Here is a 22,076-nt window from a genome sequence, read left to right as displayed (position 1 = left end):
AGAAAAAGAAACAGCAAGTCAAGATACAGCAGAAATGGGTGGCAGGAATAACAGTAGAGCATCACTCAGAGAGCAGTACTGCTCCTAGGCTTAGACACACCAGAAACCATTGCCCACTGGCCAGTGAGGATCACAAATGATGATGCAAGACAGGATTGTGCTCAGGGTATTCTTTCTCCATGAAAGAATACTCTGTTTTCAATGTCCTGAGCCATTCTACTTGTTTCTCTCTCACTTTGGCAGAGTGGCTCCTGAGCCCATGATGCTCCAGCTTTAATCTCTCCCTGCTTTCCTGTTGATTCTTTTTGTTGGGTCCTGTGCCCACAGCCACAAACATCAGAAATCACCCTTGGCACAGCTGTGCTGTGCAGGGGCAAACCATTTGCCTTGGGTGAGCTGGGTGATAAACCAGGCCAAGAGAACTTAATCAAAGTGTAATTTTTAAGTGGTCCCAAACAATTTTCCAATTCAGCCATTTCCCTCCTGCCTCACACCCTGATTCTGCTGGAAAAGGTAAGCTGGGGAGGCAGGGCACAAGGCATGGTGCCACACAGGGCTGCCTCATGAATGTCCCTGGCTGAAGCTGCTGCTGCTCTGCCTCCTGTTGCTAAGGAAGGTTTCTATGGCGAAGGCCCACTAAGAAAGTAGGAATTGGAGAGAGTTAATGTTCCAAACAGATGAACTTGATGTTGTTGGCAGCTGGCTTCTACAGGGGAAATAATCTGCTGGAAGGGAACACTGGCCATCATGGATGCTGTGCAGAGTGGGAGGTGCAGCTGGTGTGTTTGTCAGTTCATCTCGTTTTAATGTTGGTAGTGTGTGGTAAATGCAAAATGCTAAATTAAATGTTGGTGTAAAATATTCTCATTATAGGTGTATTCTTGTAGGATGATGAGCTCCAAACTTCAGTCACACCTCAAAAACTCTTGCTGTCCATAGGCATGTCTCTATCAGCTAGAGTAGAGAGGGGGGAGGCAAACATGACTTGAATCCCCTGAGTAAAAATGCATTAAAAACTGGTGTCTGCCATGTCCTGTGACTACTCTGCTTGTCTGTAGCTTGCCTGCAGCCTGCCTGCACTTCCAGAAAGCTTTTGCTAAGCTGCCAGAAGTTCCTCTCTTTGTGTGGTACTGCTCTGGTTTTCTTTCCTTCTGCAAGCCTATGGATGGTGCTGCTAATTCACTGATGGCATTAACCTACCTGTTCCCACTCCTCATTCATGGAGACAGTCAGAAGATGAAACTCTTGAGGTTAAATGAGTGACCTGGCAGTTGGGCTCAGCATTTCTCTCTTGCTCTGTGGTGCACAGAGAGTGGTTGGCCTTTATGCAGCTGATAAGAAGACAGTGGTCAGAGAAAAAGGCTGCATTAAGGCCAGCAGCTATTTTTAGTCTGTGTGATGAGTGAAATACTGGCTTGGCCACTGTGCTTGCCCTCCAGCTGGAGGATTGAGGGGGGCAAGGGCAAGCAGAGCCACACTGCTTTTCCCACTCACCACGAGTGCCTGCAAGTCCCACATACTCTCTGTGATAAGAAATATCCCTGTGGTTGAGCCCCTGCCCTGGTCCTGCCCCACTATGCAGGTATCCCTGCCCTGTGGTGCCAGATTGCCCGTTTGGGTTTGGAAGCCTGAATCCCTCCAGTGACTCCCCCAGTGATCTCACCACCACTGTACACCCAGCTCAGATCTCACACTGCTGTGCTGAAGAAGTGCCTCCTTCTCACCAGCTTTCCCCTCCTGTGAGGTTTGCAGTGTCTACAGTGAGCAGATGGCCGGAGGCTGTTTCTGCCTGGTGCCCAGGGAGCTTCCAGGCTCCCTGACTTCACAGGGAAGAGGTGCTGGACCAGCACAAATTTGGACAAAAGGATGCACCCTGTTCTGCTCTTAATGAAATTTAGGGCTACACATGCCCCAACTTTCACACTGACTTTAGAAGTGTATGAGTTTTTTGCACTTTAACTTGAAAGCTAAATACAATTTAAAGCTGAACTAGCTGGCTTTAGGTAAATTTTCACATATCCTGGCACTGCCCAGAGGCTTTCTTTCACACACCTCTTGCACTGCTGCAGAAATAACCACACAGACGTGAGCATGGTTTCAGGGACACAGACCAAGGGCTTCCTCTTTGCTATGGGGACAGAAAAGAGTAGCCATGCTCATCTTGCATTGCCTCAAAGTAAGTTACCTTGCTACAAGATAAGTAAATCTTTGCTTAGAGGAAATAATTTTCTCAAAGTTACAAAAGACTTCCTTAAAATGCACATCCTACTAATTCTTCATGCTCTCAGATGTTCAGACTTAGAAGGGGCTTAAATCAAATCCTAAGTGAAAAGATTGTTGGTGGGAAGCACTTTGCAGTGTGTTGGTTTTAAGAGGTGCAATAAACTATTATAATGGTGTGCTGATCTCAGAAAGTGTTCCATGGGATGAGGACAGATACTGCATTCATGATCTGGGCTCTAATCTTTCTGACAGCATCTTACCCAAAGATGTTTACCACAACTAGGTGGTGTGATTTTTTAATAGGCATTATTCATAATTTAAAGATGTAGCTTAAAGACGTTGCAGACTGCTGCCAGAGTTGTGAGATATGATCTGCAGAGGTTTACTCCCCATTAGGTGTTACTATAGGAATGACTTAAATCTCCTCCCTCAGTTAAACAATACTCTAAATGTCATCACTGTTTACAGTATTAGCAGAGCACTCAGTAGCAATGATCTGTGCTCTGACAGCCCATGAGCCTCTACAAGCAGGCGGCAGATTTACACTTTGCTGAAAACTGGCTCATTATCTCTAGCAGCAAATTCCTCTCATAAATAGCCTTGTGTGCTCAAGCTGCAAATGGAGTTTGCATACACTGTAATGAAATCTATTTCCTAAACACTTTCCTAAGTGTTTTAATACTCTGATTCGCTCTTCTTCCCAAAGGTGGGTGCACATGGGCACAGATGCCAGCCAGAGACACTGGTGTGTGGTGCAGGTAGGTGAGCTGAGGAGTAGGATTGGTTCATGGCCACTGTTGTGCTCAGAGGTATAATGGGAATGGAACAGGGAAAAGAGAAGAGTGTTACCACAGCAAAGCAGGCCCACAGTCCATCTGGTCAAGTGGATCTTCAGCAAGTGGGCACTCCAGGCACCTTGCAGCAGGCCTGGGCAGCCTTGCTCTCAGCTGTTATGACTGGCTGATATTTCTAACAGTGCTTCTCCTAATCCTGAATGGCTTAAAGTGGGAAACACCCTGTGTTACATCATGTCCACACAAGACTGTTAGCTATTAAAACTGTTATTCCTGTTACACAGATAATTGTTCAAATTTTGCTATGTCCTTACCCTGGAAGTCCATCCACAGCACTGAGTTCTTTTGTCTAATTATGTGTTAGTTAGTTGAAACAATCCTTCCTTCCATCAGCTTCATGTTTGCTGCTTTTAATGTCATTGATTGCTCGTGTACTCTGAGATGGGAAGAACACAAGCTCCTGATCTGCCTTCTCTCTGCTATTCCTGACCTGCTGTGCTTCAGGCTTGTTCTTTCTCTGCTGCTGTTCGTCTTCTTTTACTTTTTCTTCTTTTTCTTTTTCTTCTTTTTCTTTCTTTAAAGTTCCTCAGCTGGAAACAAAAGCAGGCAGCAGAAAATGCAAAGGGGGAAGATGACAGCTGTTTCTAGGAAGAGCTAAAGCCTGTCTAGCATCAACCACGGTAGTGGTTTCCTGTGTAATTGAGTCAGTCAGGAGGATTTTTTTTCTTGTGAGATCCATAGCTTTTGGAAGAGGCCTGACCTCTTCCAGTCCCCAAATACTGAAACACCCTTGCTCCCTTCTGTCATGGAGCTTGGGGATCTGCTGCCAGTCCTTCTCCTGCTGGGGACAGGGAGGTGGCAGAAAGCACTGTGGCAGTGAGTGAGGCTGGCTGGACACAGCAGGAGCAGTCCATGAGACATGCTGGAGAGGCAGGGATGTGTTGGGCAGTATGGATGTAATAAGCCTGCCTTTGTTTCAGAGCACTGCGAGACATCACACTGCCTCTGCCCAGCTACAGCTGTGTTGATGTTCCTCCAGCTCTGGAGCCAGGGAAAATGCTTGGTTCCTGTTAGGGTGCTCAATGCTCCTGCTAATGGGTTTGTGTGTGGAGGAGAAGGCACAGGTCCCAGCAATTGTTCGTGGCTGAGTACCACAGGCAATCCCAAAAGCTCTCAGAGAGCTTTTGGATGGGAAACCTATTGCCCAAGCAATTCAGAGAGTGGCATGAGTAGCTCTTGGAAAACAGCTCTAAAAGTCTGAGGGAAGCTAGAAATACCTCTGTCTTTCGATTAAAGCCATGAAACAGTCACTGGCAACTCTACAGCTTGGGTGCATTACAAATGAAGCCCCCCTTTGGCTGGTATGCTGTGCCAGTGAGAGCTGTGACCCTGAGTCCACCTTCACAAAACAGCAGTTTCAATCACTGTGCATGACTGAAAAATTTTGCTTGCACAAAAGTCCTTTTTTATGAGTTCATGTGAGTGTATAGCACCAGAACCTTACAGCAGGTATCATCCATTTACTGGCAAGTAGCTGTTGATAGGGTCAGAATAGATGGAGCAATATTGGATGCTTATAGAGAAGGGCTGGCCCTTGGCTCTGTTGTTTGTAGCACAATTCTTTATATTCAGCAAAGAAGGCACAAACCAGTTATAGTTCAACTAATCTTACTAATCTTCTTTTAATGAATCTGTTTCAATGGAATTTTATTTCCACTTGCACAGTCAGCCTGGGAAAGGCAGATAGTCCAGCAGAAAGAAATCACCCTGGCAGAAAAATCACTCTTGAGATCAGGCCTGGGAGACATGAGACAAGCAAGCAAACCAAATATAGAGAGATAACAAAATAGGAAATTGAAGAACAGTTTATGCTGCTGTCTCTCCTAAATTCCCCGAATTGTTCTGCGTGTGCCTGCGTGAATGACTAATGTTTCAGAGGCAGCTGCGGCTACCAACAGGAGCCAACATCTCATCAGGACTGGTGCAGTACCAGTCTGCCTCTGCACACACTGGAAAACATCGTGACATGGAAATGGCTGCTGGGAGTCCCTGGAGGTGACCACACAGGCCTGGTGATTTCAGTTCTATTGCTTTCTAATGAGCCTCCTTTAGGCTCTACCTCCCCAGCTGCAGGTGGAGAGATTCCCAGGAGCCAGTCCTGGGACCGACTGTGTCATCTGATCAACTCCCACTTGGTAGCTGTGTCCTGTTACAGCTATGTTGTTTTTACCAAAAAATTGAGCAATTTTTCTGTTTTAAATGTAGGAACATAATGAAATCCTTTCTAGATCTGTGGAAAGGGTTTGGAACTTAATGCCCAGTTAAGGCAGATTTTAACACAAGATTTAAAAGTTTAGAAATAGGATTAGAAACAGGAGGGAGCTTTAGAGCTTTGCCTTAGGGACAGGGCATATTTCACAGACATGGTCTCTAAAGACCAAGACAAAGTCTGGGAGATACTGATGGCAATGGTGGACTCCCACTGAGCTCAGTGCAATCATATTTTTTGCCTTAAATTTCTCTGTAGGCATTTATTAGCAGGGTATAGCTAGGCACATGATAATGGACTCTGCTACAGCCCTGCAAAGGATGAAATGAGAATGTAAGAAAATTAAATATTTTTCCAATTACAACAAATACTCTGACTTGTGAAGTTGCTTTAGGTATCTCAGAAACACTTGGTAACTAATTGGCCAGAGTATTTGTGGGAACTTTTTAGTACTTCCACTCCTAGAATCTGAACTGAAAAGGCCATAGCTGATGCAGTTATAATCCCATTTCTGTATTTACTGTGTTGTATGACCTCAGCCAAGAGCTGATCAGCCTGTTTCTGCCTGTGTGTACGTTGCACAGCATCATCTGTCAGTCTGCTGTCTCTTAGATATTTCCTGCTGCCAACGTGGACTGCAGCTCTGTCTGTTCAAGCTGACCAGCAATGGACCTGTTTCCCTCCTGGACTGCTGTGGATCTATTGCAGTAGCCCACAGACTCTCAGATGCCATTTTCTAATTGCCAGCAGGGCTGGATGGTGGGATGGGGTGGCCAGTGCAGGTGGGGTGCACGGGAAGCCCATGCTGAAATGGGGGAGCAGCACTTGGAGGTGCAAGAAGAGCTTGTATTCCTGGGGGACACTGGGGGGAATAGCTGAGAAACCTTCATTGTAGTGCAGAAAGCTGACCCTGTGGGTTTGGCTTCATCTTAGGTGTCCCAAAGAAAACAGCAGTGCAAAAACCTCCAGATTTTTCTGGAAAGCCTCCAGCTATCTGTCTTTATATATAACACAGCCTGTTTCCTCTTTGCTGGCTTATGTTTGCTGCATTGAAGACTTGGATTCCTAGAGGCAGGCAAGGAAGATGGGGACCAGTGGCTGGACCAGTCTGATGGGAATAGATGGATAAGTTTCCCAGATCAGGATCCCTCTGATAACACAGGTACACTTGGCATTTGCCCCACCAAACTGCTGTGCTGCTTGCTCCAGTGAGGCAGGATTCAGATCTGGGCTTGGAGGAGATGATGAAGTGCCCAGAGAGGGGTGAACTCACCTAAATGAGCCTTTCCATAGAGCAGAGAAGGGGAGGGATGTGTCCCCCTTTTGGTGGACCCAAAGCTGTGGCTGGCTCAATGAGCAGGTTCAATGCCCTCCAGCCCTGTGAGCACCAGAAAGTGGGATTTGCTTCAACTGACAGATACGTGCACACATGCACAGATCTCCTGCAACTGCTGTAGCATCAGGTTAGACTCAAGAACACTCTTTGCAGATGTAACCTGACTCTGTGATTCATTTATCTCATGACTCGGTGTTAGCATTAGAGCTACAGCAATTTCAGGTTTAAGGAAGAACCACCCTATAAATAAAAGAATGATTTGCATTAAAGTAGCTAATTGGCATCTCAGCACTTTGATATATTCACTTGCAATTACCTTTTGTGTTAGAGAGGATTACTTGGGGTCACTAATGCTGCTGTCTGCCTTCCTCTTCTCTTTGTGCTTTCTGCAATGGGCAGAAAAACATGCTGCAATCAGAGAGCTGGGCTCTGCAAATTACTTGCTAAATTGAACTGGATTCCAGAAATTAACTTCATAAGTCCCTCAGCATTCAAAGTTGAAAATTATATCAAATTTCAAATTACAGGTGAAGGAAGCAAACTGACTAGTTCTGGGGAACAGAACTATGGCTGCTATATGCTGTTATCAGTAATGCTGCCTGTCAGACTTTTCTGGAGTCACAATACCTTCCTGGATGGGAAGATACTTTATTTTGCACTGGGCTGTAGTTCTGTCTCAACGTGTTTATATTATATTTAATTTTTCACTAATTCTCTTGCAAGACAGAATGCAGAAAGCCTGTTATAGATGCTGTCAACCATAGAAACGCTGGAAAGAACATCCTATTTTCTGCTTTCTAGGTTAAAAGAGGAGGGTAATATTTTCTTTTCTTGAAACAAGGTATTACTTTTGCTGAAAAATGACAGTCTTATTTGAGTAAAGCAGTCTGCAGATTCTTGAAACAGGAAAAAACCCTCAGAAGCTAAACAGAAAGGGAATTTTCAGAAGAGACTATAGTTTAGTTTATGTTCAGATGGTTCTTATCCTCAACTTGTACTTCATTTTATAGAAGAGCTTTAAAAACAACTTCAAGAGCTGTATAAAAATTTGTGTTGTGTGAAATGAAGCATTTGGGGTTTGTTAATGTTTTGATTCATACAAGCGTTGGAGAAAATGTAACATGGATAGACTATAAGCATATCTGTCCTTAAGTGCCCCCAGCCACTACCTCCTGTGTTCCCCAGACCTGGGTAGTCAGGAAACTGATCAGGCTGATGAAGAAAGGAACCTTCCAGAGCCTGCCCAAAGGCAGTGGCCCACGACAAGGAAGGGCAGGGGGAGCTTTGCCCACCACAGCTGGGAGCAGCTCCTGTCCCCTGGGAGGGCTCCCCACCTGCACAGCACCCAAGGGTGAGGTTCCCCAGCCGGGATCCCAGGCTTGTCCTGAGGTAGCCCAGCTCCTGTGGGAATGGCACAGGGCCCACAGGAGAGTTGTGCCCTGCCCATTTAGAGAAGGTGTATAAATACTCAGTGAGTGGGTTTCAAGGAGATATGTGAGAGCGTTCTTAGGGTGCCCCTATGAAAGGGTGCTGCATCTTTGTCTTCAAAGAGACCTCAGACATTTTCTCCTTTCTCTCTCCTCTTCTTTGTGCCAGGGGAGGTGGTCCTGTCACAAGTATGTTCCCATGCTATGTCAGTCATCTGCTGCCTGCTGCTCCCTGGGACACAGGGAGGAGGTGAGCTGGGCACCTCCAGGAGTCCCTGGGCAGGGACTGATGCTCATCAGAGATGCTGGATGCATATGTAATTGTCACACACTCAAACAGGACATAGATATGGCAGATAATTTGGCTCTATGTAATCATTTCTCGAGATGGCCAAACCCTCTGTACTCAGTGAAGTCAGCAGAGCTGCAGTAAGTTGTCCCAGTACACAATGCATCTATTTATAAGAAAAGCAAAACTTGATGTTTTCAATGTTTTCTTAGCTTTGCCAAGGCATAGCAACTTCGAAAGACAAGCTGGTTTAATGTGGATGCCCAGTTTTAGGCAGCCAAATTATTCTGCAATTCCAAAGATCATGTATTTTTGGGCAAATAGCATCCCTGGCTAAAGTTTGTTTTACCAGAAACCTGGATAAGTAGCAGAAGCACTGATTAGCCAGGTCTGGTGCCATCCTTGTGAGAAAGTCAAGCTGAAGACCCATCTCCTGCTACCCAAGTCAGATCTGGTGGCAGAAAAGGTCCCCCACACTTCATTCCTAACCTATGAATGTCAAGCAGGGGCTTGCTTGCTCACTGTCCATCTTTTTTGTCCTGTCTGTAGCAACACCTGAATTAAAGCACCTGCTGCTTTGTACATCCCAATAGTCTTTGTTATAAGAGGGGTGTATCACTACAATTCCTGTGCCCACCCATCAAGTCTTAATAACGTAGTGCATTCCTTGTTCCTTGCCTTTTGGAAGACATAAAGTAAGAAAGGCAAGCTATAAATCCAACCTTGTACTCATAGGATATGTAGGAGGACAAATAAGCATATCTTGTCAAGCAAATGACTCTAAATGATTTCCATCTCCACACATAGAAAGCCACAGCTACTGAAATGTACAGCTGAATAGGTAAAATATTCATCTAGCCTAGATTTACAGTACATCTATTTTCAGGTGCCACAAAACACATGTTCTTCAAGAAGACTGTTAAAAAAGTAATTTCCTAAGGACATCAGCATTAGGCTACAGAGGAGATCAAGTACTGGGTAATGAATTTCACAGGGAGAAAAGTGTGCATTATAAAAGGTGAGCTACAAGCAAAGTCATTTCCTTAGGAAAAAGCCAAATTGTCAACAGTCTTGGCATAGGATGACTAAATTCTACTTTATCTTTGCAGTTTGATATATAAAGTATGTACTTTTAAAAGGTCACATCCTTTTTATATTTATAAAACAGTCTGCTGCTGCTTTGTCTGCTTCTTTGGAAAGGTGCTATAGGGCAGAAGTTAATTTTAAAGAAAGACCCACAAGCCAAAGGTGAAGTCCCACCTTTTTTTCCATTTTGGATATTTTAGCTATAGGAGCTGGTCAGCAAGAACTTTATCAGCAATAAAATAGACTCAGAATTTATAATGAAGATGATTAAGCCAGGCTTACTGACTCATACACTGAGCTAAGTCAGGAGGATGGTAAATGGAAGGAAAGGAAATTACACAACCTGATTAACAAATGAGTTAGCCAAGAAAGTAACCACCGAGGTGTCAGCTCAAAGACAGAAGGCTCCCAAAGCCTAAGATTGCCCATGGGAATGCTGATCTGCAGGCAATCACCAGTCCCATTTTCCCCAGACAGCTCCATCAGTCTGCAGCATGGCCAGGTTCCCAGTTACCATTTATCTTCTCCGTAGTACGTGGTGGGAGCCAAGTGACAGGGATGGGAGGCCTCCCCAGCCTCATTCATCACCTGGCTTTGGAGAGCACTTCAGTGAGCATCCAGTATTAAGTTAAAAATGTAAATGTTGCCTTTAGCAGGGTTAATGAAATAAAGCTAATCTGATTTTCTGGCTGCCTACTTGTGGATTGGATGAATGGGAAAAGGTGTTTGAGCATAGTATTGATTTTACTGATTGTACTTCAGAATTTTCTTGGAAGGCTTTTGTCAAAATATTTTTCCTCAGGGACTTGACCTGCCTGCCACAATTTATCTTAGCATATTTTTAATGTCCAAACTATTTAACATCCCCTTTGTTCTCATGTCTGTGCCTGAACAGAGTTTTGTACTTTCAGAGTTGATACTTCAGCCTGTTTGAAAGGCAGGTGCAGAGGGCTGAGGGGGATCTATAAATAACATCTTAGTTTGGAGCCAAGAGATTTGGAGTCTGATTTGGCCATCTATGCATGAAGCAGTGATCAGCTCCACAGAGGGCATCTTGCACTAACCTGAAAGGAACTTCACGGCCACAGGAATGCTGAAGAAAACCAGACTTGCTCTGTGGCTCCCCATGCAAAGTGGTTTGTTTAACTACATAGTAAACTATATGTTTTAGCTACACATTTGCCACTGTGTCTCGAAATATTTATACTTGTGTCCCTGACTTCCCTCACACTCAGGAGGGGGAACTGGAGCTCTCAAGGCAGTGTTGGTCAAGCATTGGTCTGTCTGTGATACAGGATGGGTTTCTGATTCCTGCCCCCACATCTTCTCTGGGCTGGGGATAAGCTTCAGCTTAAATATAGCCTTGTTACATGGGATGTCACCAAATTTACCAGCAGAGAACCAAATAGCACCATGCAGCATGGAGTTGGGGGAAGTTGTTGGATTTCACCTGCACTGTGTCAGATATGAGTAAGATTGATGCAAAAAGTGTTGCCAAAAGGGAAAGCCAACAGTAACTTTGAACTCTTGTGCGGCATCAGCAAAGTGCAGTGTGCTGACCCTAAAAGGAGAAAAGGAGAAACAACATAAAGTAAAGCAAAATCAGTATTTCTGTAACAACTAAGACAGTAACAAGTAAGAAAGTCTGAGGATTTGGTAACTTTCCTTTTTTTTTTTTTTTTTTAAAAGTTTCTCATAGTTGCATCATTTTCAACAACAATATTTCTTCTAGAATAGAAATATCCATGAGCTTTTCCCAGCAGAGAAAGATCCTTTGGACGAAATAACTCCTTTGCCATGGGGAGGAGGCTCAGGAGTGCAGAAGTCAGAACCTTGTGGTGTTAAAGCAGCCACTGTGCCCCAGCCATCCCTAAAGGTTCGTGTGACTGTGGTTGCACCAGCTTCAGACTGTGCACTCTGGTGAGGAGAGGGCCAGGGGGCTGGTATGTTTTAAATAGAAATTAGAAAACCAAAAATACATGTAAACGAAGTTCAGCCTGACTACTGCTTGTAGGAAAGCAAAGTCCAGGGCCATGGGTGAGACTTGGCCATGGGCTTGTGAATTTGCACAGTAACATTTATGTTGCCTAAATTAACTGGTGGAATATGGTGGTAGATGCAGTTTCTGATTTATTTTTTTTTTTTGCTTAGCCTCTTTCAGTGTGTTAGTCATTAGCAGAAAGTTTCCACCTTGTTGCATTCGTGTTTGTAAGGAAAAAAAATCAATTGATAGTGTGTTGGATCTGAATAAATTTAACCTTGCAGAAAACAGTTTTCCTGTCAGATTACATTTACATCCCAAAATTTACTAGCAGGGATTTAACACATCTCCTGTGGTTATGCCACATAAATAACAAGCAAGGAATTTTGGATTTATCCCCTTTGGTGATTTATCTTTATTTTTATCTTTTTGAGTGTCTGTACACGCTGTTCCTGGCCTGGCTCTTACATACTTAATATGGGAGTACAAGTGCTGGTAATGTCTAAGAGGTTTGTTGTGCTCTATGACATTTATTAGCAGGTGGCAAAACATGCAGCCATGGTAGAAAATGTGTTCTTTGCAGAAATTATATGTTGCATCTCATCCAACAGTCTCACACCTTTCCTTAAGTCAAAGAGGAGAGAGAAAAGTGGGGATGGGAAGTTTCTTTTTGCATTCAGGGTCAACAGATTTACAGTGTGAAACTAAACGGAATCTGAAATTTGAGCTAGGAAAAAAAGGTCCACTTGAAGGAAATATGGTTTTGGAATGAGTTTTAATAGACAAAAAAGAATGACCGTATGTTTCACCTGGAGATCTCAACAGACAGATGCAGTGTCCCCCCTTTCTGTGTGTTGGAATGAACTTAGGGCAAGAGGAAAATAACCCAAAAAGGCTTTACCAGGGTGACACTGAACAAAGTCCTGTCAGGGGAGGATCCCACTGTTTGCAGTAGATGAGATGCCCTGGTGGTGGTGACTGCACTAAGCAGAGTAGTAGGAAAACTGCCCTGATGTGGGTGACCCACTTGAAAAATGCGTGCTCAAGTTTGCATAAATCCTTAGTTCTCATTAAACATTTAAATGGAGTGGCACGAAATGCACCCCACAGCTACACCAGAAGAGATTAACTTAAGCATGAAGCCAAACAAATCCACCGGACCCAGGTCTGCTGACATAATCAGGGAAATGCAAAGGTGGTATAAAGCTCATTATTTCTTTTAGATCCTGTTTTGGATCCTGCTCATCCGACCCAGAGGACCAAGGTGCCCCAAGAGAGGTTGGCTTCTCTGCCGGGATAACACATGGGCTCTATTTTTAGGCAGATGCCAGGAAGGCTTTTGGGAAGCATATCACAGAGCAGCAATTGTAGGAGCTGTGAGTTGCCAAACAACCACTTTTTAAACTCTCCTTCCCTGGGTGTGTAGGACCTGCCTGGCTCATTGTCTGCATGGTTTTTTTTTTAGCAGAGGAAGGCAGAGTTCTCTGTGTTGAATCACATCATTACATAGCAGATCTGCTGAGGCTGTGGGCAACTTAAAATAATTGTGCTATAGTTATTCACCAGGGTACATTACATTTGGAATCAGAGGTCACTTTCCTTTCTTTACAAGGGAAAAACGCTGTGAGTGAACCTGTAATTTTGAGTACACTAATTCCAAGACATTTGCAGATGCCAAGTGGTTTCCTGGAATAACAGCCTCTCTCAAGAGAAACGTCAAATGCATTTAATCAGCCACATTTAGAGCTCTGCTACATCTGCAAATGAATTATTAATGATCTCAAATGTTTTTGAATGATCCAAAAGTCAGGAATAACATGGCTCTTTAGCTAATCAGCTCTGATTCGGGGCTTCTCCTTTCCACTTTATGCACTAGAGGCTCTGCACCTGCCTGCTGCTGCTAACTGGAGTTCCTGTAGCTCAGATTAACCTCTCTGGAGGCACTTGGGTAGCTGAACAAATGCAAAGTGCAGCTGGCATCCAGCTGTGTCTGTACAGATTTATGCACCATGGAGTAAATAGCCACTGATCGTTGTTGTGCATCTTGGGGGGAAGGTATGGGATGCTCCAGGGAACGTTCCCACATGGCAGTCATCGCTGCACATCACTTTTCCACAGAACTCCTCCATTCCCACAATGCCAGGTTTGACCTGAACTGATGGAAGACTGGGCTTTGTAAGGTGTGTCTGGAGAGGCAGGTTTGAAGCATGAGTCTTCTCATTAGTTAGCAACAGCAAGAATGGCACAATGAAGCTGTGAGACAAAGCACAGCTCAGAGTATCTGTGCTCCAGCTTGGGTCCCCCTTTGGCGTGTTGAGAAAATCATAGATGGCTTATGTCACTTCTCCTGCAAAATGAGGTGTCTTTTAAAGTGCTTTGGGAAATACTAGCAACTGTCATCTTACATGCAATTCAAACTCCTTCCACTGCAATGTGGAAATACCCTTTTAGAGGAAAACAATCGCAACAGTCTCAAATCTCCAGACGAGGCAATTTGGTTACATTAATTTTTGAGTCAACAAGTGTTCTCATTTAAGAGCTCTGGCTGACAAAATAATGGAGCCATCGAGATGCAGATGTAAACAAAGCACTTGCAGTAGCATATGAATTAATGGAAAACCAAAAAGGTATTAACTCTTATGGGTACCAATACAATGAATTCTAATACATGTACAAAGAAGAACTGCCTCATGCCTTGAGGAAGGTGTTCAGTAGCTTGTTATATTCAGACAAAATGAAGAATTTCCGTTCAATCTGCATTTTGGGGAGGACCTTAAATGTGAGGACACAATGAAGCTTAGTGCAAGTTTTAAGAGGAAGATGTAAGCAGAAACATTTTCTTTACTGGACAAAAGCCACTGATAGAGAGTACAAACCAGTTGCATCTGGGATGCTGTCAAATCATAGCACACAAGAGGAATTAAAAATCTTCTCCTTACTTTGCCTGAGTAAAAATTGCAGGGTGGTCACTTTATTTTGTATACAATTACAATAATAAGCTTGATAGTGTATCTGTTATGGATTATGCATTCTGTGTGCATTATTAACAACATGACTGTTTGTCCCATTACACCCATAAGGAAAACATAAACCACAGACAAATGAAAGCAGAAGCAGCCGTGGCTATTAAGAGCAATTAAGCACTACACAGCCTCTCTGCAGGGGGCGACCATGGAGTGGTTTAATGGAGCAGATCTCATGATAGGATGTACATTTGGATAATGCTGTCTTGCATATTCAGGTATAACTATCTGTTTTTCTGTGGGAGCTCTGGTTGAATAGCAAGAGGCAGCTACAGCTACCAAGAGGGTGCTGCCTATTTAATATTTGCTCATTTCATTTAATTTCAATATGGAGTTGGAAATGAGTTTGTTAGAAATAAAGTACTTCATAGGGAGATTAGTTGTCTGCTTTCTGTGGTTTGAAGAGGAAAGGGTATTGATGCTGGGTGGTGACTGGGCTGCCTCCCACTGCCATAGCCACGTCCTGCTCAGCCCTGCAGGATGAGGGTAAGGGGAAAAACTCCTTTTTTAAGCAACATTTTACGTCACCAATGAAAGAAAGGAGGGCAGCAAAAGGAAAAAAATTATGTTTTAATTTTCACTGCGAAAAAAATGGATAAAAATGTATGTATTTTAGCTATGAGCACAAACCCAGCAGCATGCCTGTATGGTGGTAGCAGGAATGGTGCAAGGTATTAGCTTTGATGGGTGACTCCACTATCTGCTTAGAGCTGGGGGCAGAGGGCACACATACACTCACATGCTTTAAGGTTACTGCTACAAAAAGAACTCATTCAGTGTCTCCTTGACACCCTGCTCATGCTTTGAGCTGCCTGAGGCAGAAGAAATGTGACATTTTACGGTGTGTGCAAGAGTCAGGGAGAAGATTGTCTTCAGTGAGCTTTGCCCAAGTCCTGCTAAATATATTTTTAATTTTTTAGTCTGGTATCATGATGGTGTTTACTAAGTGTGTTAAGCAGCGTGTTTGCCACCACCGTACGCCTCCAGTGAAGCTGTGACTCCTGGGATCCTGCCCTGCCTCGGGCTGCTCTGCAGTGCCAGCCCCACACTGCAGCACACAGGTTGCAACCACGTCCAGGGGACCAGATCCCCAGGCCTGGAGGCTGCAGGAGCACAAGTCCTTCTGTATGGTCATCACAGAGCCCTTGGTCTCTCACCAAGCTGAGCCACGGAATGGCAGACTGCTCCCTGGACACAAATGGAGCCTTTGCAGTCAGCCTTTCCAATAAAACTCTTCTCCAGGGAGAAATGTTCTGCAGAGATTGACAAACCACTCCACATTTGGTGTGTGAGGTGAGGCAGTGGGAAGATGCCCTCACTACGCCCAGGAGAACCAGGCACATGCATGGCCAACTCCGTGATGCTGCAGGCAGAACCCCTTCCAGCATTTAGCTACAGCCCTGGAAAAACAGAGTGTCTGTCAAGTGGTTATGCAGTTCAGCTGTGGTATGCTGTCTGAGGGTGTGGATGTGGGGAGTAAGTAAAGTCTCCTGTTTAAATATGACCTTGGAAGGCAAATGTGAAATTGTGAAACTTCTTCACTGAAAACAGCAAACATTTATTTACGTCTCAGTACTCCTGAGTACTGAGTTTTTATTACTCATCCCCCAGTACTACTGTTTTTATTACTCATCCCCAGTTTTACATATTACATATTTAAGTATTAAATGTTACTGATTTGACTGAAAGACATTTTTCTACACTATGAGTATTGTAGGAGCAGTGTTAGGAATAAGGAGACTAAAAATATTAGGAATCAATTTGTTAAAAACACAGTTTTGTTTTGAATAAAATACAGTGATTCCAAATTCCCAGTGTCACAAGCAAGTGGATCTCAGCAGGTTTGTCTTTCTTTAGAAAACAGACATGAAATTAACTCCGGTATTTTTTCAGTTTCCTGTTTAATGTTTTGACTCGTCCAAGTAACAGGAAACTGGAGGATTTTGGTGTGGCCCAGAGCAAGAGCTCTGACTGAGCTCCTGTCGGCTGCAATTGCTCACAGTAATGGTGGCACTGAAGATGTATTTCTGCAGCCTTTGTACTTTGCTTAATTAGACATTGCCTCGCCAAAAATCATCCCCACCCCACTTAGCAGAGATGAGCTGCTGAAGAATACCACAGGGAAAACCACTTTTAAACTATAATCCTGGAAATGAGCTGTCCTAGTGAAAATCGCATCTGAGTCACAGAGTTACACAAGCACATTTCCTTCTGTAAAAGAGCCAGAACCTTTCCAGACCATCTACTGCAGGTCATAACAGGAGATCAAAAGACATTTCAAGTGTCCAAAGTAGTGTACTGAATAACAAAGGTTGTTTGTGTACTCATGTACACATGTAATAGATATTTCATGAAAATATTTTTATCAGACAAACCCCTGGTGTTCCTTACAGATGAGTTCCCTGCCTGCCTTTCCTTGGAGCCTGGCTCTTTCTTTATGGTTGCCATCACTGCCCTTAAGGATAATGCCAATTGCTATTCTTACAGCCCAGAAAACCAGACGTTTATGCTACCAACTATATTCTATGGGAAAAGTAGTATATTTCAGAAGAGTCATCTGTAGAAGTAAAAATATGTTTCCAATTAGTATGACTTTATCAACTGTCACAAAGAAACACAGTCGATTGTCCAGAAATAATTTATTCATCAACAATAAAACACTGAATAGAAAAAGCCTTGTAAATAAAACTATATATATATATAATGCTTTATTTTTTTATTTGATACTCCACAAAAAACACTACAGACAGTAACAAAATAATCCAATTAATCTTAAAAATTTCAAATTATAATTGTCACTCTTCATTTATCATGTTTTATTAACAATGCAAAGGTAATTTGTTTACATATTATAGTTTTACTTGATATCATTAAATTTTTTCTTAAAACACTTGAAGCAATTTGTTGTTTGCCCCATAATTTATAACATATAAGTATATCAATAAACAATATAACAGCTCTGAGAAAGATATGCAGACTGTTCAATGGTAAATAGTCTACCATAGTTGTTTAGTGGGAGAGCAGGAATAAATCACAACTGAATTGGGATAGAAGTCAACACATTGAAGAGAAATAGTATTTGGGGAACAATTACATGTTTTCCATAGCTCTCTTAGTAATGTGATCTCTTTCAAGCTCTGATTTCTCCTGTTTTAGATACTCTAGCACCTTTGCTAGCATATCCTCATCCAGATACTGCCTATTCTGCGTGTCATCGGCTTCTCCCGCCATGGAGAGCCTTTTGCTGAGCGAAGCCAACTTCGCAGCCTCCTGGGGTTCCAGCTGATTTAGGTGCTCTCTGATGGCCTGCTCCAGGTGGTCATCTTCCTGCAGGTTGCTTTCAGAAGCTGGGACTCGTTTCATCTGGTTCGTATTGATTACTTCGGGATACTTTGCCAACACCTTGGCCAAGTAATCGGCCAGTTCTTCGTCCTTCTCATTCAGTTTCTCATACTCCATTTGTCGCCTTTCCAAATCGTTCATCCAGGCAGCTTTAGGAAACAGGTGTCCTTTCAATCTTCTGGGAATGTAAGACAGTCTTGGCAAATCATTGTCTTGATTAAGACGATTTAGTAAATAGGAGGGATTCTGATTAGCTAAATTGTCATTTCCCAGAAGACTGACAATATCTTCAATATTGAGGTCTTCAGGTAGATTTTCTGGAATAAGAGGCTGCTTCATGTACCCGTTTTTAGAGTTTACATTATTTTTAAATATATCACTCTGTCCTAGATTGGTTTCAGCTATCTCGTCGAGGTCTTCTGGGAATTCTACTTCCTGCTCGGCTTCCAACCTTTCACTCTGAAGCTGCTTTTTTTCTCCAGCTTTCAATATGTCTATTAAATCCTCAGGAGGAATTTGTAAATTCCTTGAGATTTCTATCAGCTGAGCTATAGACTGAGGATCAAGTTGTTTATCCAAAAACATTGGTGCTCTTTTTTCCTCAAGTTCTCCAGTCCTTAATTTCCTATTCCCAGCACTACCCATCAGCCTCTTCAGGTAATAATTCATTAGCTTTGAAACATCCTCTGACATTTGATCTTTATTGTCTCTTCTTATTTCATCCTCAAGGAAGTTGAGCTTCCCTGATCTTTTCATTTCATCGTCAATCTCCTCTTCATGTTTATCAATTTCCTCTTTGCTGTCTTTTATCTCTTCCTGGGTTTGGCTTTCCACTTTTTCCTCTATGGGATTCCAATCTTCTCCTCCAACCACATCTTCATAGGCAATGTTATTCACTTTATACACATCATCTTCATCGTCTGCATACAATTTCTGGTCCTCATCCAGCCTTTCTTTCTTGTGGTTACTCGGTCCTGCCATCTTCCCCAGCTCCTGAAACACAGACTCCAGCGTGGCAAGGCTTTGGGGGGTGTACTGCTCTTCCACGATTTCATTGGTACGCTTGAAAGGACTGTCTCTTGAACTGTCTTCGTAGTGCCCAAGTGGCATTTTGAGATACTTTTGCCACCTCTCAGGCCACTTGTAAGCCTCATAATCATCACTTACTCCAGCTGCAAAGCTGTTATCTGAACTCAGACCGTAAGGTTTATTCTCCTTTGGGCCAGCTTTTGACTCTTTCTCAGCTTGCCGCAAGGCTTCCAACATTACCTTAACCCACTGGGACTCATCTTCAGTCAAAGAATCCCTTACATTATCTGGTAGGTGAGTCTGATCCTTGCTTTCTTTCTGTTGCAGGAGATATGGGACACTTTGATAAGAGCTGTAATCAGGGCTGCTTTCTCCCTTGTTAGCTTGCTTGCGAAGATCTTCTATGTATTCCAGTGCTTTGATCATATCAGGATTTGGGAGTCTTTGTAAGTTTTTCATTACATAGTCTGGATCTTTCTGAAGCAGCTGATGCTGCTGGAAGGAAGCTGCATCAACCCAACAGATGAGGACAAAGAAAAAGGTGAGAGTACAGGCTGCTCCAGGCTGGAAGGTTTTAGTTTCTGCCATATTTAAAATATTTCCTTTAAATAAAGAAGAAAAAGAAAAAAAGAAGCAGTTAACACACGGAGACAGACTTAGGAAACTGAGCTATGCTAGAAATTTCTTATCTTTAAGCTCTACACACTTTATGAACATTAATTTTCCAATGGCAGCAAAAAAGTAAAAATACCAATGCTATATAGCTCATGAAAGGAATATAGATGCCATTTTGGTTATGAAAATGAAGCTCCTAAATGGTAAAATCAGTGCATCCATATATTTAAATGCTGCTCAAAATATTAATATTAAAACTGCAGACAGAATTATTTTGTGAGATTGCTCCATAACGCATCTAATTTCATGCCAGGATAATATTTCTGAATGGTGCTAGACTGTAATAAAATTAATGTGATGAAGTGCAGAACATGGCATATAAAATTACTTGCAAGTTTATTTCTGTCATTACTGATAGTGCTATTTCTTCCTTTTTTGCTATTTCATTTAAAACCCCCATTATTTGTATTACAGGTGAATTTTAATTAATGACTCTATGAGTCACTTTCCTATGGGCAATGATCCCCTATATGAGTGACAAACTACAATTTATCCTAAAGGTACAATATAATTTTACTGAATCCCTTAAAACCCATCTTGGAAATGAGCTCGAGTAGGTAGGTTCTGAGTGGTGATTTCATTCATTTGCTCATTCATTCACTTCAGCAGAAATTGAATCAGGTCCCAGGACAGGCAGAAACACGACCATTGGCAAATTCAGTTAGAATAGATCAGCAGAAGCCCATGTCTGCCCAGCTTACACCAGTCAACAATAAACTCTGGAGCAGAATTGGGATAAATATGCCTCCAACTGAATTAAGATGATTATAGCACCACTGTGTATGAGGATACAGCTGTACAAGCCCAGCCTTGCAGGGAGCTGAGCACCCTCCACACGGCACAGAGAAAAACTGGCATCAGTCATATTTCCTAAGAGATGCTCAGGCACTGACACACTTGGGCCATGAGACAGATCAGACTTTTTTCTGATCCACTTACACTAACAAATAAAGTGCAATAACAAGAAAGGAATTATAAAGATAGAAACTGCTTTGATTAATTGACCTATTTTGGTTCCTTTGGTTTTTGGCTTGGTAAAAGTATCCTGTTGAGACATTGGTGGTTCATGACAAACTGAATGAGCTATGTATACCACTATTTACCCACTGCTGTAAGTAGAGAGTGAGCATGAATATGCTCATTTCAGCTCACTTGTAGATTTTTCCGCTCAGTTTTTGTTCTTAACATAATGTGACTTAACTAAATAATTAAAGCACTATCAGTTCAGAGAGCTGCTGTTTTCCCCTTTGGTGCGCTTGGGAAAACTAACAGTCATGATAGCAAACAATTTCCCCAAACATTTCTGGCTTCAAGCCTGGATATGTTTGAGCATTGATTTCATGTAGGATTAGTTCAACAGCTAAGAGGGTCCCACCCTTCATATCTGAATTTGCCCTGAAACAAAGCTCACACATCGTTTCACTTTCTGTCACAGAAAAGGCACTAGCCCTGTGCATAAATGTGTGTCTCCATGAAAAAAAAAAAGAAAAAAAAAAAGGCAATTTGCTACTTTCTGTAGCAACTAAATTAAATTAAGGCTTTCTTTTCCAGCAAAGAGACTGGTTATTAACAGAGTTAGACTGATTAGTGCATGAGAAACTGTCCTTTCCGAAGGGTGGGGGAAGGGAGATTCATTCTATAATCATTTACCAAGCACCTCCCACTCCCAAAGACCAGGAACTCACCCTCCTTCGCTGCACACGATTTGGATTGTTACAGCCTTTGTAAGAGCTGTTGGCACCCCATTATAATCAAAATGTGTGCAGCCAGGCAAAGTTTAGTTTAGTGTTCCACAAGGACATTGCTCAACTGGATATTTCCTTTGCAGGAATAACAGGCCATTGGCTCCTGTCTTCATATTTTGTGTGCATTTGCCTCTAGGTCAATTTCCACTTCTAATTTATTGGTAGATAATACTTGAAAGCCTTGTCAAATGGATTTGGGAATGATTTATTTTAAAAGCTTTGAGTTTCGGTCATAAATCTTGTCATTAAATATTACTCTAAGGTAAGAGGACTCCTCCCCAGCCCTTCAGACTTTAATTCTTTTTTTTTTTTTTTTTTAAAAAAAAAAAAAAGAGAACATTTTAGACTATCTTTAGGATCTATAGTAAACATTCCCTGCTGTGCCTCTCAAAGGTCAATATACTAAAACGGTTCTTTTGTCTCCAGATGGATAATTGTGAAGCTAGTCTAGATAGAGAGCATATTTTCTCCTCTATTAGCACCTAACAAACAGGAAAATCATCTTTTAGCCAACAAATGAAGATGAAGAAGTTCCTCTTTACAAAATGAGGTAATCATGTTCACAATTTAAAACGTACAAAGGCAATGCAGACTGACAAAAGTTCCCTAAAAAACAAACACAAAAAACAATCTCCTTTCTGGGATGTTTCCATGGTAGCAGTAATTTTTTCTCTCAGTCTCTCTCAGCAGTTGTCTCTGATGTGATGGTAATGTTTCCAGTGAAAATTTGCTATGAAAACTCATAGGTTTTCCTGTCCCTGCCCTGACAGTCTGAGGCAAAATCTAACAGCAGTTTTTCATAAGGTAAATAAATATATCATGCACTCTCCTGCCCGGTTTTCTTTTTTTGCCATAAA

At 42.5% G+C, this 22,076-nt stretch overlaps 1 protein-coding gene and 1 long non-coding RNA gene across 10 annotated transcripts in view; one reads left to right on the top strand and one right to left on the bottom strand.

Moving 5' to 3' along the window:
• Positions 1-22,076, top strand: part of LOC127468378 (uncharacterized) — a 102,257-nt gene that overhangs the window by 61,970 nt on the left and 18,211 nt on the right. For 3 of the 8 annotated variants that reach the window (XR_007903542.1, XR_007903541.1, XR_007903544.1), the window contains one exon: positions 21,907-22,048. The exons of 2 other annotated variants lie outside the window; for them this stretch is intronic. This is a non-coding gene — a long non-coding RNA (uncharacterized LOC127468378). Of the gene's footprint in view, positions 1-15,348; positions 17,076-21,906; positions 22,049-22,076 lie in introns of those variants that run through there. 3 more of the 8 variants (XR_007903546.1, XR_007903543.1, XR_007903548.1) reach the window with 3 other exon arrangements.
• The window catches only part of SCG2 (secretogranin II), a 55,477-nt gene continuing 50,451 nt past the window's right edge, over positions 17,051-22,076 (bottom strand). For both annotated transcript variants that reach the window (XM_051781439.1, XM_051781438.1), the window contains exon 2: positions 17,051-19,401. In XM_051781439.1, the coding sequence (XP_051637399.1) occupies positions 17,519-19,387 (1,869 nt within the window). In that variant the 5' untranslated portion in view covers positions 19,388-19,401 and the 3' untranslated portion in view covers positions 17,051-17,518. The remainder of the gene's footprint in view (positions 19,402-22,076) is intronic.

This window comes from Manacus candei, unplaced genomic scaffold, assembly GCF_025592945.1.
Source record: "Manacus candei isolate 608988 ecotype Guabito, Panama unplaced genomic scaffold, ASM2559294v1 h1tg000015l, whole genome shotgun sequence".
Lineage (NCBI taxonomy): Eukaryota > Metazoa > Chordata > Aves > Passeriformes > Pipridae > Manacus > Manacus candei.
The sequence above is the reverse complement of the archived record's forward strand: the minus strand, read 5'-3'. Positions and strand labels throughout refer to the sequence as shown.